The 14,753-nt window shown below is 37.1% G+C and overlaps 1 protein-coding gene across 1 annotated transcript in view; it reads right to left on the bottom strand.

The window, feature by feature from the left end:
* Rab21 (RAB21, member RAS oncogene family) overlaps positions 1-14,277 on the bottom strand; it is a 31,980-nt gene extending 17,703 nt beyond the window's left edge. Inside the window, exons 1-3 of the mRNA XM_076854881.1 lie at positions 13,874-14,277; positions 1,961-2,020; positions 1,133-1,240 (exon numbers count right to left, since the gene is read on the bottom strand). Of these exons, the coding sequence (XP_076710996.1) occupies positions 1,133-1,240; positions 1,961-2,020; positions 13,874-14,020 (315 nt within the window). The 5' untranslated portion in view covers positions 14,021-14,277. The remainder of the gene's footprint in view (positions 1-1,132; positions 1,241-1,960; positions 2,021-13,873) is intronic.
* Between the last annotated feature and the right edge of the window lie 476 nt (positions 14,278-14,753).

Raw genomic sequence — 14,753 nt, 5'->3', positions numbered from 1 at the left:
AAAGAATGTTGAGAAAGCATGTGGAGAAAAGAGTAACTAGGTGGAACAATATGCCAGACAAAGCACAAGATCTACCTAGTAACCCACAGAATCATGAGAAATAATAAATCCTTTTTTAAGCCATGAAGTTTTAGGGTTCTTATTATGTGTTAATAAGTAACTGGCACTTTTCAATCCAAAACTCTAGACTTTCTTTTAATCAACAAAATACTTAAACCATTTATTTTTATGCAAAAATCCAGGAAGGGATAATAAACAGCAAACAGCAGCCCCAAAATAACTTTCAAAAATCATTAAATCAGCAAGATACATACTATTTCATTTCCCTACTCTTTGGACTGCTTTACTATGTTATTAATAATCCAAGAGCTAACTAGTATATCTATCTGCTCCATTAGATTTTACTGGAAAAAAAAAGAGCAAAACTAAACTAAAAAGGCAAGAAATTTTAACAAGAATAAACCTGTAACTCAAGGCAAGAAAAGCTTTTGCCTTGGAAATTATCCCCTTTCATTATACATTGCTGACAAATTTATTCCAAAAAAGGCTTTAGGAAGGAAGGTCAAATAAATAACTAATCCTGATTGCCATGAGAATTCAGAGGGTAAGCTTAATGGTAAATCATTTTTGATCCCAAACAACTTTAAAAATCTTACATTTAGAGTGCAAGTTTGAAGAGGAGTTTTTTTAAAAAAACGAAGGAATTTTAAATAAACAAACATTACTTATATTGTCCTTTCAAAATTTACCCTGTACCCTCCAGAATATTTACTGAGGAGAAAGAGCTTAAACTGGATTTTGCTCTTCCTTTTCTCTCTTCACAAAAAGGGAGCCCACAGAGCTACACCAAGTTTTCAGGTGCTCAATATCTACAGAATCAAATAAATGAGATTTTTTTTTTAAAGGGAGAAACAAAGCCCCTGTGTTTTTCTGAAGCTTAACTTTAATTATTTCCCTTTGAGAAAGCCATGCAATAAATGATTAATTACTCTAATATGAATTAATAAAAATTAAACATTTCAGTAAAAACAAGTAGTCACCTTTTATGCAAACTGCATACTAACTGTAAATGGAAACTCGAAAAATCATCGTTCTTCTCATTAAATCATCTACTCAAAAGTAAACAGCATACCTTTTGAAAAGAATCTTCATCTGTTATATCATAAACTAAAATTGCTCCATTTGAATCTCTGTAGTAAATTGGACCCAATGCATGGAATCTCTCTTGACCTGCTGTATCCTAAATAAAGCAACAAACGTTTATTAAACCAGAAGAAAAAATGTCTGCATGTCTGCTTTTGCAACTTCAGTGAACTTCTGATCAACGAAAAAAAAGCATAAAGTCACAGATAATTCCCAAAACACTATTAAAAGAAACAGGTTACCAAAAAAAAAAAAAGAAAAAAGAAAGAAAGAAAGAAAAAATTAGGTTAACATGAAATGTTTTACTGTTAAACAAAGGTCAATTCCCTCTCCCAATTCTTCTCAGCAACCTTACTAAAAAACCAAGCAGATGTTAGAGGGTCAAAATGGCCAACGCTACATTAGATCCTGCCCTAAATTCAGATTCCCCCATAGAGAAAATAAATAAAAGCGAGTATGCACCAGGACCATCTGCTTACAGAGATGCTACTATATTATCCTTGTCCTACCCTTCACCAGTGAGAGGGCTAGGGAAGCCAATCCCACCCACCCTATCCACTCTCTGAAGTAGAATCCTGAGTTGATCCTTCTGTAGCTAGGGTCAATATGACATGAATATTTAAATATAATTCTTAACCAGATTTTAGGAATTTTTAAAATCATAAACAAAATTGCCTAAGTTTCAGTTAACTTCAAAAAAATAGAGAAATTCAAATTCCTATTCCTAGGGAAAAAAAAATCAGTATTCCACAAATTAGTTATCAAAGTATTAAAAACAGGCAGATACCACTCAATACAGATGAAAAGGTTAACTTACCCATATGGCAAGGTTTACTCTTTTCCCACCAATATTTAACTTCTTTGTTAAGAAAGATGCCTAAGAAAAGAGAAATACATTAAACAGCTTTTCATGTAAAATAATGCTACTTATCCAAAAAATATAGATGAATCATTCAAGGTGAATCTTAAGTTATCTGAGAGAAAAAGTAATCCTTGAATTTTTATTTTATAACCAGACATTATTTTTATTAAAGACAGAAAAATACTTACTTACATTCCTATCTAAGAAAAAGAAATCTTGTTTTATGAACAAAAATTATTAAAAATACAAAGAAAAGATAGAGATGTAGGTCAGTGACAGAATACCTGGCAGGAGTAGGGGGATTCATTCCCCCCTCACACACACACACAATATATAGTACTTTGCTTAGTTTTTCCCCTCTAAATGTGGGACAATTTTTTTACTAGAGCATTTAATTTGATATTGACTTCCTTAAATAATAGGATGAAAAAATCTAAGAGATTTCTAAGATATAAGAAATGTTTGGTAGTTTACTTATTGTATATCAATATTAGTCAAAAAGGTTCTGTATTTACATATTCGCTATATATATACGGGTGTGTGTGTGTATGTGTATTTTTATTACTCATAGAAGAGTTCCCTCACAGGTTATCATTTTTATTAAGTATGCTTGAAAAACTCCCTGCTGGCAGCTAATACCATAATGACCTTTTGTGATGACTACTATGGGGTTTCTTGGCAAAAGGAAGTGACTAGAGCTGGTAAATCCCCCTTATTTCTCTTTAACCATCCTTTCTGAAACTTATAATCACCCTCCCATGAGAGCTTAAAGTATAGTATTAAGTATCTGCTTAGGAATCATAATTTTATGAAAAAGATGCTCATCACAGCATAGTCTGTAAGAAGGCAAAGAGTCAAAAACAATGAAATAACCTCCCTACAGTGAACCACTACAGACATTACTGCTACTACTAACATTTAAAAGTAATCTATAAGCTTCTCCTTTGTGAATGATGGAGAATCCACATATACAAATCTCAAAGCCTTATCTTTGTACCAAAAGACGTCTACAATAATTTTGTCCACACTTATCTTCCTAAGATAGCTTCCAATATTCTCTACTTCCTCTCCAACTTCTATAGCCTATTTATATTCCTTCTAATTCTGTTTGTTCATAAAATCCCCCTCTAATTTGATTATTATTTATTCTCTATCTGAACTTCACCTCTTCAAATCCAGTTCTTGATCTATACTCTTCTTCCTTAGATTTTTAAGTTTTCTTACTCTATGCATAAAATCCAAATTGAACACTAATCTGAAAAATTAAAGGGAACTTAATCTTGTAATACACAGTATATACTGTCTCATACTACTAAGTTACCCTTTTATAGGGATAAGCATTCTGTTAACTAGATTACATATTTTTATTTAACTCTTTCACAGTGCTTATAATGAAATGAGCAGTGGTCTAAGAGCTTTTCAAGTATGTATTTTCAAGTATGTCATTTAATTCTAATGCCCTGTGAGTCAGATATAATTATTCTTCAAATATTATAGATGAGGAAGCTGAGGCAATTATGGTATCTTGCCAAAGGTCACACAGTAACACAGTAGGATTTGAAATCCAGATGCAACTCATAACCACTATGCTATGGTATCTCCCAGACTGATAGCTGAACACACATTTCTCTAGTGAAGGAGTGGAAGCCACAGCATCTTTTCCCATAATAGACCTCAAATAATGCTATTGTATAACTGAATTTATTTAACAGATGTTCTAAAACCTTCCTTGGAAACTATTTTTTGTTGTTGTTTTTCCAGACTGGAGATCAAACCCAAGGCATTCTACCATTGAACTTTATCCCTATACCTTTTTATTTTTGAGACAGGGTCCTGAGTAGCGGGGATTACAGGGGTATGCCACCATTCCTGGTTGATCCTTGGATAATATGCTCTATTAGTATATCACATATTTGAGCTAAAATAATTTGGTTTGTTACTTGGCAGGATAAAACAGAAGGACTGCAAATTTGAGGCCAGCCCGAGCAAATCAGTGAGATACTGCCTCAAACTAAAAATAACCAGGGCTGGAGATACAGGGGGATATAGCTCAGTGAGTGAGGCCTGGGATTAAATCCCAAGTAAGCAGGGGAGGGGAACCCTACTAAATCTTTTTTTACTTCAGGTTGAAAAACTTCCCCACTCTTAGTCCCAATTTCCCAAAAAGATTCTTTCTGTAATATAAATGGATCTCATTTTATATACATCCCAAGTTTTTAAATATTTTATTATTTCTTTAAGAGAAAACAGGTTTTTTTAAAAAAAATCAATTATACTTGAGAGTAAATCTGAAAAGTTTAATGTAAAATCAAATTAGAAGCCAATGTCAGAAGGCTGAAATCTGTCCTCCCATCCCCATCAGTTCCATAAGGCACACACTTAATTTGGTCAGACTACTAAAATACCATTTGTGGTTATACTTACTCTGGGGCAGTGATTCTTAATTCTGTTTTACTGTAGTAAAGATGAAAGGGGAAAAGTGATCACGGACATAAGAATCTTAGGAAAGCCAGAATGTACTCACAAGAAAACTGGAGATATTTACACATTAAAAAAAAAAAAAAAAAAAACAGTTTCCAGGCCGTTTATGCCTGTAACCCCAGCCACTCAGAAGGCGGAGGCAGGAGGATGGCAAGTTCAAAGCCAGCCTCAGCAATTAAAGAGAGGCACTAAGCAACTCAGTGAGACTTCATCTCTAAATAAAATACAAAATAGGGCTGGGGAAGTGGCTCAGTGGTCAAGGGCTCCTGAGTTCAATCCCCAGCCCCCCACCCCCATAAAAAAAAAAAAAAAATTTCCACACTTCTGAGGAACTTACAAATGCCTAGGTACATATCAGTGAATTCTCCCTCATCAAAAAGGGGAAGAGGAGAATAACGTTAAATAGCAGCAACTCAAAAAGATTCTAAGGAGGTCTCAAAAGACTCTAAGGAGGGCTGGGGTTGAGGCTCAGTGGTATAGTGCTTGCCTAGCACCCATGAAGCACTGGATTTGATACTCAGCACCACATAAAAGTAATTAAGAAAATAAAGATACTGTGTCCATCCATAACTAAAAAAAATATTTTTAAAAAGAAAGATTCAAAGGACTATAGAGAGGAGGGAAAAAAATATACAGACCATGTCCCAAGCTTTTTTTTTTTGGACTTTTTTATTATGTTTGCAACAACCTTGTGAAGTAGATAATTAGCCCTTATTTTTCAGTTTTAAACCTCAGATTCAAAGAAATACAGTGACTCTCCCAGGTCACACAACTCAGCCACATGCTGCAATGGGTGAAAGTCTGACACCAGAATGTTTTTTCCATTGCACAAAGTTCCCTATTCTAGAACACACACACGTTTCTTAACCTGGCAGTCCTCCACTTGGACAGTAAGTATTTCTGACACCAACTCACCTCCCAAAATATTCTTAGGGTAGGCACAAAGTTACAAAGATCAAAGTAATCAGACATCTTTTACCTTTTTCCTCCAAACCCTGAGTAATAGCACACTACTTCGAATCCCAATGATTTCAATTTCCAAACTTTAGGGACATTAAAAAATCAACAATCTTCTTATTATTAGCTCAGGCTGACATTTGTTATTTGTACCTGGTGTTTATTTACCCAAAATCTTCTCTGAAATTATACTGGATGACAATTTTTAAAAATGTTTAAAAAAAGAGTATAGAAAAAAAAAACAACAGGAACAAATTACATATGACAAATGAAAGGTCTTTTAAAATAACTTATTTGATTAAAAAAAAATTTTTTTTTGGTTCTTTGATAACTAGTCATTTACTATGCTTACTAACTACTAGCAAAGCAAAATTCTAAAGCATCATTTTATAAACATGAGGAATTTGTTGCAAACAACACAGTAATGGAATTATAGACAAACATCTTCCTACTTTTATCTCCTGCACTTGCTATGCATATACCTAGTTGCATTATTCTTGTTAGTCACTAACAATGTTGCAGATATAAGTATCTATGACCATTTCCAGAAGACAGGATTCAGGCAGACAATTTTAAAATTAGCCCTCTGCAAAAGACAATAAAAATTAGTTATCAGAAAACTAAGAATATTTCTAAATTTCCTCTTCTTGGTTTCTAAAAAGAAATATTATGATCAATTTAGTGCCAATTAAAGACTTTCAAATGCAAAGTCCAATAGTCACTTCTAAGGAGCTGCTTAAAGCACAAAGCAGAAAATGGCACGGATATGGGATATGTACACATTGGGAATTTTGTTTCCACAATTCAGGAAAAGTCTTTTCTTTAAAAAAAAAAAAAAAAAAAAAAAGATAAAAACTACATGTAGGTGATAAAATAATAAAGGGATAAAAAACCTCAATTATTATACTATATAAAGACATTGTAATGAATCTGCTAAATCAATAGTGATGTAGCTTCCAGATAATAATAATCTTACAAACAAGGACACTAAGATTTCTAGTCTAGGAACTATGATGCAAAACACAAAACCAGTTCTTAGACCTAAATGATAAGTTTTGCTAAGAAGGTTAAGGAGTCCTAAAAAAAAAAAAAAAAAATGCTAGGTGTGGTGACTGCACTTGTAATCCCAGCCACTTGGGAGGATGAGGCAGGAGAATTACAAATTTAAGGCCTGCGGGGAAGGGGGGGGTGGGCAATTTAGTGAAACTCTGTCTCAATATTAAAAATAAATAGGGCTGGGGATATAGTTTTGTGGTAGAGTGCCCCTAGGCTCAACCTCTAGTAACACACGCATACAAAAAAAGGTAGTATGCTTGACTTAAAAAAAAAGAGGGGGCACACAGTTTCTATTTATGGGGCCTTGGAAATTTAATCTAAGTCCTAGTTTTCTCATTTGCCAAACTGTCAGGATACTGCCTGTCCAGTCAAGCTTACAGCATTACTTTGCTAATCACGTGTCAGGTACCTACTCTAGACTCCAGGAAAGTAGATGGAATTCCACAGTTGGAATCCTAGAAGAGGAGATGAGGGCTGGGGATGTGGCTCAAGAGGTAGTGCGCTCGCCTGGCATGCGTGCGCGGCCCGGGTTCGATCCTCAGCACCACATACAAAGATGTTTTGTCTGCCAAAAACTAAAAAATAAATATTAAAATTCTCTCTCTCTCTCTCTCTTAAAAAAAAAAAAAAAGAGGAGATGATGGTCCTATTGTAAACAAGATTACTTTTTACAGATGAGATTAGTAAAAACTGATAGAAGTCACTTAAATTGAGTACATAATCTTCACTAAGCTCCCTAATAAGCAAAAAAGTGGTACATATAAAGAAAAGGAAATGATCACCCTGGAGTACAGATATAATGAAGATATACCAAAGACAGGAAGTGATTACAATGTGAAATACCCACAATTCTTTAAGAATAAAGTCAAGAAAGTAAACTGATATCTAAAGTGTCTTACTAATCTTTACATTTCCCACTAGTACAATGTTTGACATATAAAAGATACAAAACAGAAGTGTTTTTGAATTGATTAGAGTCAGCAATATTGCCTTAATAAATTTCATAACTTCAATCCTCTTCCTTGGTCTTGTCAAATTTATCAAAGCCTCAAATCAGTAAGGAAACCACACAGGAGACCTTGAGTACTTTATATAATTCAAATCCTGGACCAGGAAACTTATCTATAGATTATAACTATCAGAAACTAGGAGAAGCTCTGGAAAAATAAAGAAGTACTAAAACACTAAAGCATGGCAAACATCATACTCTAAAAACAAACAAAACAAATACAATTTTTTAAAAAGTGAGTTACTGAAATGTCAACCCAAGTCAAACCTCTAATATGAATATATATTTTTTATATAAAAAATCTATAAATAACTTTAAAATATAATGATCCCTCAGATACAACATAAATTTCTCAAAATAATTCAAGTCAAATAACCCCATTCCCTCTTTTGAGTTTTCATGAAAGAAAAAAAAAAAGTAAGCACCGTCTATTCATTCAACAGCAAATATTTATTAAACAAACATGCATCAGGCACTTTGCTAGGAGCTTTACATGTGATACCTTTAATGTAATCCACTTAAAAGATACATGAGTGAGGCACTCACATTTTATACATAAAGAGTCAGCTTAGAGACAGAATAACCTGCCAAGATCATAAAGGCTATGAAATGCGAATCAGCTTTTAAACCTATCTATCTTAAAAGTCCTTTCACTTTCCACCACATCATATAGCTTCCTGATAGATCTAAACTTAAAAAACAGTAAATCTTGTCTCCAGCAAACATTTGACAAAACATCTCATGATAATCCTTGTGGGCAAGATTGATGTGGCTAGGGCAAAAAGTAAGGACAACACTAATGCTGGAATAACTATTTAAATTTCACCAAAGGATATATGTCCAATAGGTAGCAGTCCATAAAGGTTGGTTTTAAACTGTTTTCTGCTTCCATTATCAATATGAACAACAATCCATCAATAATTGTGTTTCTCATTAAAGAGGAAGGAAGAAGGAATGGCCTGTGGCCATGTTCAGTCTGAAAAAGTCCCACTCTTTAAGATTCTTCATATCTCAAGAGAAACTCATTTCTGGCTATGTATCACTGGACTATAGTGAGACTGGCCATCAAGCTTTGTATTTGTATTTGGACTTCTCTCTCTTCTTAAGTCTTTATAAATGATCTAATGAGAACACTGGAGGCTTTCTTCCCAAATCTTCAGTTGAAAAGTCAAAAGTAGCTACCAAATATTAGCACATCTTATCCTTTATATGTCCAGTACCCATCCAGTTCCTGGCCCAAAGAAGGCCAAACAATTGTTCATGAATTACAAAACCAAGGATTTTTTTTTTAATACTAGACACACAATATCTTTATTTCATTTTTTTTTTTTTAATGTGGTGCTGAGGATCGAACCCAGTGCCTCATGCAGGCTAGGCAAGCACTCTACACTGAGCCACAATCCAAGCCCCCCAAATCAAGGATTTTTTTAAAAAATATTTTTCAGTTATAGTTGAACACAATAACTTTATTTTTATTTGTTTATTTTTTAATGTGGTGCTGAGGATGGAATCCAGTGCCTCATACATGCTAGGCAAGCACTCTACCACTGAGCCACAACCCCAGCCCACAAAATCCAAATTTAAAAGGACATTAACTGCTGTTGTGGTGACACACACCTACCTATAGTCCCAGCTACTCTGAAGACTGAGGTAGGAGGATCACAATTTTCAGGCCAGCCTGGGTAACTTAAGTGAGACCCTCAAAATTAAAACTTAAAGAAAAAGAAAAAAAAGGCTGGGAAAGTAGCTCAGTGGCAGAGTGCTTGCCAAGCATGGGTGCGGCCCTTGGTTCTGTCCCCGGGTTCTATCCCTAGTACTGCAAAATAACTAATAAATATATAAATTAACAGACTTTAATCATTGAAGCAAATCAGTTGTACCTGAACTTTAACAGGTCAAATATAAGAAAATGTAAGAAAAGAAAGATGATGACTAAGAGTGATTAAACACTCTAGGAGAGATGTTGAAATAGTGAAAGGATTTTAGGGTTGGGGCTGTAGCCCAGTGGCAGAGCACTTGCCTAGCACTGGGTTCAATCCTAAGAAACACATAAAAATAAACAAATAAGATTAGGTCCTACTTTTTCTTCTATTAGACACAAGGTCTCTGGTTTAATTCCTAGGTCCTTGATCCACTTTGAGTTGAGTTTTGTGCATAGTAAGAGATTGGGGTTTAATTTCATTTTGTTGCATATGGATTTCCAGTTTTCCCAGCACCATTTGTTGAAGAGGCTATCTTTTCTCCAATGTATGCTTTTGGCACCTCTAATTGTAATTCTGTGGGTTAGTTTCTGTGTCCTCTATTCTATACCATTGGTCTACCAGTCTGTTTTGGTGCCAATACCATGCTGTTTTTGTTACTATTGCTCTGTAGTATAGTTTAAGGTCTGGTATAGTGATGCTACCTACCTGCTTCACTCTTCCTGCTAAGGATTGCTTTAGCTATTTTGGATCTCTTATTTTTCCAGATGAATTTCATGATTGCTTTTTCTATTTCTAAGAGGAATGCCATTGGAATTTTGATTGGAGTTACATTAAATATATATAGTGCTTTTGCTAGTATGGTCATTTTGATAATATTGATTAGGCCCTAACTTCCGTAATAAAACTCCTGTAGCGCAAGAATTAATAAAAGGGATGGATTCAAACTAAAAAGTTTCTTCTCAGCTAAAGAAACAATCTGTGAGGTAAATAGAGAGCCTACATCTTGGGAGCAAATATTTACCCCTCACACATCAGATAGAGCACTGATCTCTAAGGTATATAAAGAACTCAAAAAGATAAACACCAAAAAAACAAATAACCCAATCAATAAATGGGCCAAGGACCTGAACAGACACTTCTCAGAAGATGATATAAAATCAATCAACAAATATATTTAAAAATGTTCATCATCTTTAGCAATTAGAGAAATACAAATCAAAACTACTCTAAGAAATCTCTTGTCAGAATGGCAGCTATTATGAAGACAAACAACAATAAGTGTTGGCAAGGATGCGGGAAAAAGGTACACTCATACACTGCTGGTGGGACTGCAAATTGGTGCAGCCAACATGGAAAGCAGTATGGGGATTCCTTGGAAAACTGGGAATGGAACCACCATTTGACTCAGCTATCTATCCGCTCCTCAGTCTATACCCAAAGGACTTAAAAACAGCATACTACAAAGACACAACCACAATTCACAATTGCTAAACTGTGGAACCAACTTAGATGCCCTTCAGCAGATGAATGGATAAAGAAAATGTGGTATATATACACATGGAATATTACTCAGCAATAAAAGAGAATAAAACCATGGCATTTGCAGGTAAATTGGAGAAAATAATGCTAAGTGAAGTTAGCCAATCCCAAAAAACCAAATGCTGAATGTTTTCTCTGATACAAGGAGACTGACTGATTTATTGCAGGGTAGGGAGGGGGAACATGGGAGGAACAGACAAACTCTAGATAGGGCAGAGGGGTGGAAGGGGAAGGGAGGGGGCAGGGGGTTAGAAATGATGGTGCAATGTGATAAACATCATTATCCAAAGTACATGTATGAAGACATAAATTGGCGTGAATGTACTTTATATACAACCAGAGATATGAAATATTGTGCTCTATGTGTAATATGAATTGTAATGCATTCTGCTTTCGTAGACAAAAAAAAAATAAAAAACAAATAAACATATAAAGCCATTCTGTCCATTTACAACTACAAAAGTAAAAACTAAAAAAAAAAATAGTGGAAGGATTTTAAATAATGTCACTGGAGATCCAGTTAAAGGAACTAGAGCTGTGTTACCCAAAGAAGACCAGACTCAAGGGGATGTAATAAGTTATCTTCAACTATCAGAAGTGATGTCATATGAAACCAAGATTGAGAGGGCAGAACTAGGGTGGTAACTACAAAAAAAACAGAGTTTAATTTGATACAAAGAAAAACTTGCTGAAAATTAGACCTGTCTAAAAAGGAAATGGGCCACCTCAGTAGTTTTCTACTTTCTCTGACATCAGTTCATTTTACCTTCAAGATGTTAAAAAATAAAAAGGTGGACAATCAACTGACTGAAGAATTCAAAAAAAGACTGAAACAGTGAATCATGAACTATCTGAGGTTCTAATCAGTCATACTACTTTTTTTTTTTAAATATTTATTTATTTATTTATTTTAGTTATCGGCGGATACAACATCTTTGTTTTGTATGTGGTGCTGAGGATCGAACCCGGGCCACACGCATGCCAGGCGAGCACGCTACCGCTTGAGCCACATCCCCAGCCCCAATCATACTACTTTTTAAAAAATATGAATGGATAAGAGCATAGTTTGCAAAACAAAAAGTACTTTAAAAAGATAGTTTCTTGGGGCTGGGGTTGTGGCTCAGTGGCAGAATGCTTGCCTCCCATGTGTGAGGCACTGGGTTCGATTCTCAGTACTGCATATAAATAAATAAATATAGGTCCATCAAAAACCAAAAAGAAAAGTTTCTTGACAAGAAAAAAGTGAACTCTTCTCATATCTTCTGATGCATGATCCTCTCATTTTGGAAATTAAAGGCATGTAACATTGTGTCTCCTAGGTCACACAAATCACACTTCTCAGGAAAAAAAAGAAAAATGAGGTGAACTGATATCTAAGAGAAAGAGATTAGAGTATTGTTTCCATAAATTGGTATACAACAAAGTCCTCAATTCTATAAAAATCCAGATACTGTGATGAGTTATATAAACATAAAAATCAGGTCTTTTATGCCTTTGATACTGAAGATCTACTATAACTTTATTCTTTCCTGTGTGGTTTGCACTGACTTCTCTCAGGTATTTAGTTTTGAGCATGTTTTTGAGATGTCTAATAAAAATATAATTTTTAGGTTAGAATACTAAATTATCTTTTTAAAAACCATTAAGATCTCAATTATAATAGTTTTTCACTTTAGATCCTAGCGTAAAGGAAATTGCTAAACATTTGTTTATCAATATCCAGACACAAAGTTAACTATTCAAAATCCTAAGTCAGACCAGGGTTCAAAGTTGAGCTTTGGCACCACTGCATCATTAACTTGTGGCAATTTATAATCTGACATTCAGATATTATGTTTCACATAGGATTAAGAACAGAAGGGTAAAAATAGAACATGGAATCAGAATCACAGCATCTTCCTATATTCTAGACCCAACAGTTTAATAATAGCATCAAACATCAAATGTCACAATGGTTAGATTATGCATTCCATTAAATAGCATCCATGTTCTTGTACACTTCACAATTACTAATTAAAATCTACTGTGCAAGTTGGGGCCCTAATAATAGGGTATTTACACTGCATCAAGTCCTAGTGCTTTTACATATACTTATCCCGACAACCCTATGTGCTAGATACTATTATTATGACCATTTTAACAGAAGAAGAAATTTAGGGTCAGACAGATTAAGAAACTTACCCAAGATTACGCAGCTAATTAAATGGATTAAGACAGGATACAATCTAGGCAATCAAACTCAAATGTCCACTAGACTTTACTGCCTCTGGCCAAATTTACCAAGCCAGATTAGTAGGATAAACTTTTCCTAACAAATGCAAACCGATTTCTTCAGGAGTGTGGGGCAGAGAATACTCCTCAAAGGCCTGGCTTCATTCTTAATGATTATATTTTAACGGTTTCCCATATAAGTGCAGAAAAAAGTCAGCCTTTCATGACAGGTTAAGGAAATGAATAGTAGCAGCGTCTAAGCTTTTAGTTTTGGGACCAATTGCTGGCCAGTATTCACATGACGTGTCAACGTGGGTCGACCGACCTCGCAGAATGAGTGACCCACAAGTCAGACCCACGCAGGCTGCAATGAAACTGCGTAACCTGCACCAGCAAGCGGTCATTTCAAAAACCCTCCAGAGATGGCTGTTTTGCCATTCCTACTAACAGGACAAAATGGAACTTGCATAAACACTTTGTCATCAGTAAGTACTTAAGTTGCAAATCACCTTTCGCAAAATCAGACCTGCAGCTAAGTTCCTATTTCCGAAGTACAGAAAAAGCCCTGCTACTCGGAGACTGTAGGGTGAAAACACCTAGGGCCCAAGCGGAAGCTCACCAAAGGGGAAAAACTAGTCCACGGAAGGGGACTCCCCGAACTGCGCAGCTACCACCGGGGACACTGGGACTTTTCAGGGTTCTTCCACCCCCCGTCCAACAGCCTGTCCTCACATCTATCGGCGCCCCGACCTAGCCTGAAACCAAGGCGAACTCGGAAAAGCAATCCGAAGGTGGAGGTGACAGGCCTGAAGTTTGCCAGCCCAGATCCCGCGGACTCGGGTGGCAAAGTCCTCACCGCCCCAGGTAGGTGGGGGCCCCGAGGCGCCACCTCCCGCTGCCCGGGGTCCGCACCTGCAGAGTGGTGATGTGCTTGTCGTTGAACTTGTTCTCGCAGTAGCGCAGCACCAGCGACGTCTTTCCCACGCAGCCTTCCCCGAGCAGCACCACCTTGAACGAGTAAGCTCGGCCCGCCGCCGCTCCGCCGCCGGCCCCAGCCATCCCGCCGCTTCCCGGCCGCCCGAGCACGAGAACTGCGCCGAGCTCCCCACAGCCGCGGCAGCGCCTTCACGGCCGCGGCCGACTCCGCGCCCTGCCAACGGCCCGCCGACCCGGCGCTGGCTCTTCTCTGTCCTCGGGCGAGGCCTGGAAGGACCGAGAGAAAGTCCGAGAATGAAGGGCCTTTGCCACCACGTCAGGCACCGGAGGAAAGGCGAAGAGCGCTCCCTCTCCACCTCCCTCTAATGGCGTCTCCTTCCTCCTACGTCACACTTCGCATCACGTGGCCGCGGCGGCCGGGGGCGGCCCCCGGACGCGCCGGCAGAGCTCGCCGGGGCGTGGGCGGGGTCTCCACGCCTCTTCCCAGGGTGGAGTTGGGTAAGTCTGGCGTCTAGGGCACCGCCAGGCTGTCTGCGGGCCGCGGCTTCCCTGCCCTTGGTGGAAGCCTGCGGGAACAAGGAATCAGCACTTTGTGACAGGTCCCGCTCTGGTGGGATGAAGTGCAGAATGTTGTCATTCTTGCCCAGGGACAAGCCTTGCTGACCAGGCAAAAGACCTTTCACACCAGGGATCACTGAGTCAAATCTATCAAGGTGCCCTTGAATCTTTCTTTGAAATCTCCAAATTTTGGTTATCGAACTTAAGAGTTTCCCAGACGGTCAGGGCCTCCACAACTCCGAAAGGCTTCCTGATCACCCAGTCCATGCCCGACATTCTTCTATCCTTCCTACCTACC

This window comes from Callospermophilus lateralis, chromosome 4, assembly GCF_048772815.1.
Source record: "Callospermophilus lateralis isolate mCalLat2 chromosome 4, mCalLat2.hap1, whole genome shotgun sequence".
NCBI lineage: Eukaryota > Metazoa > Chordata > Mammalia > Rodentia > Sciuridae > Callospermophilus > Callospermophilus lateralis.
Note: the sequence above shows the minus strand (reverse complement) of the source record. Positions and strands in the feature narration are given on the sequence as shown.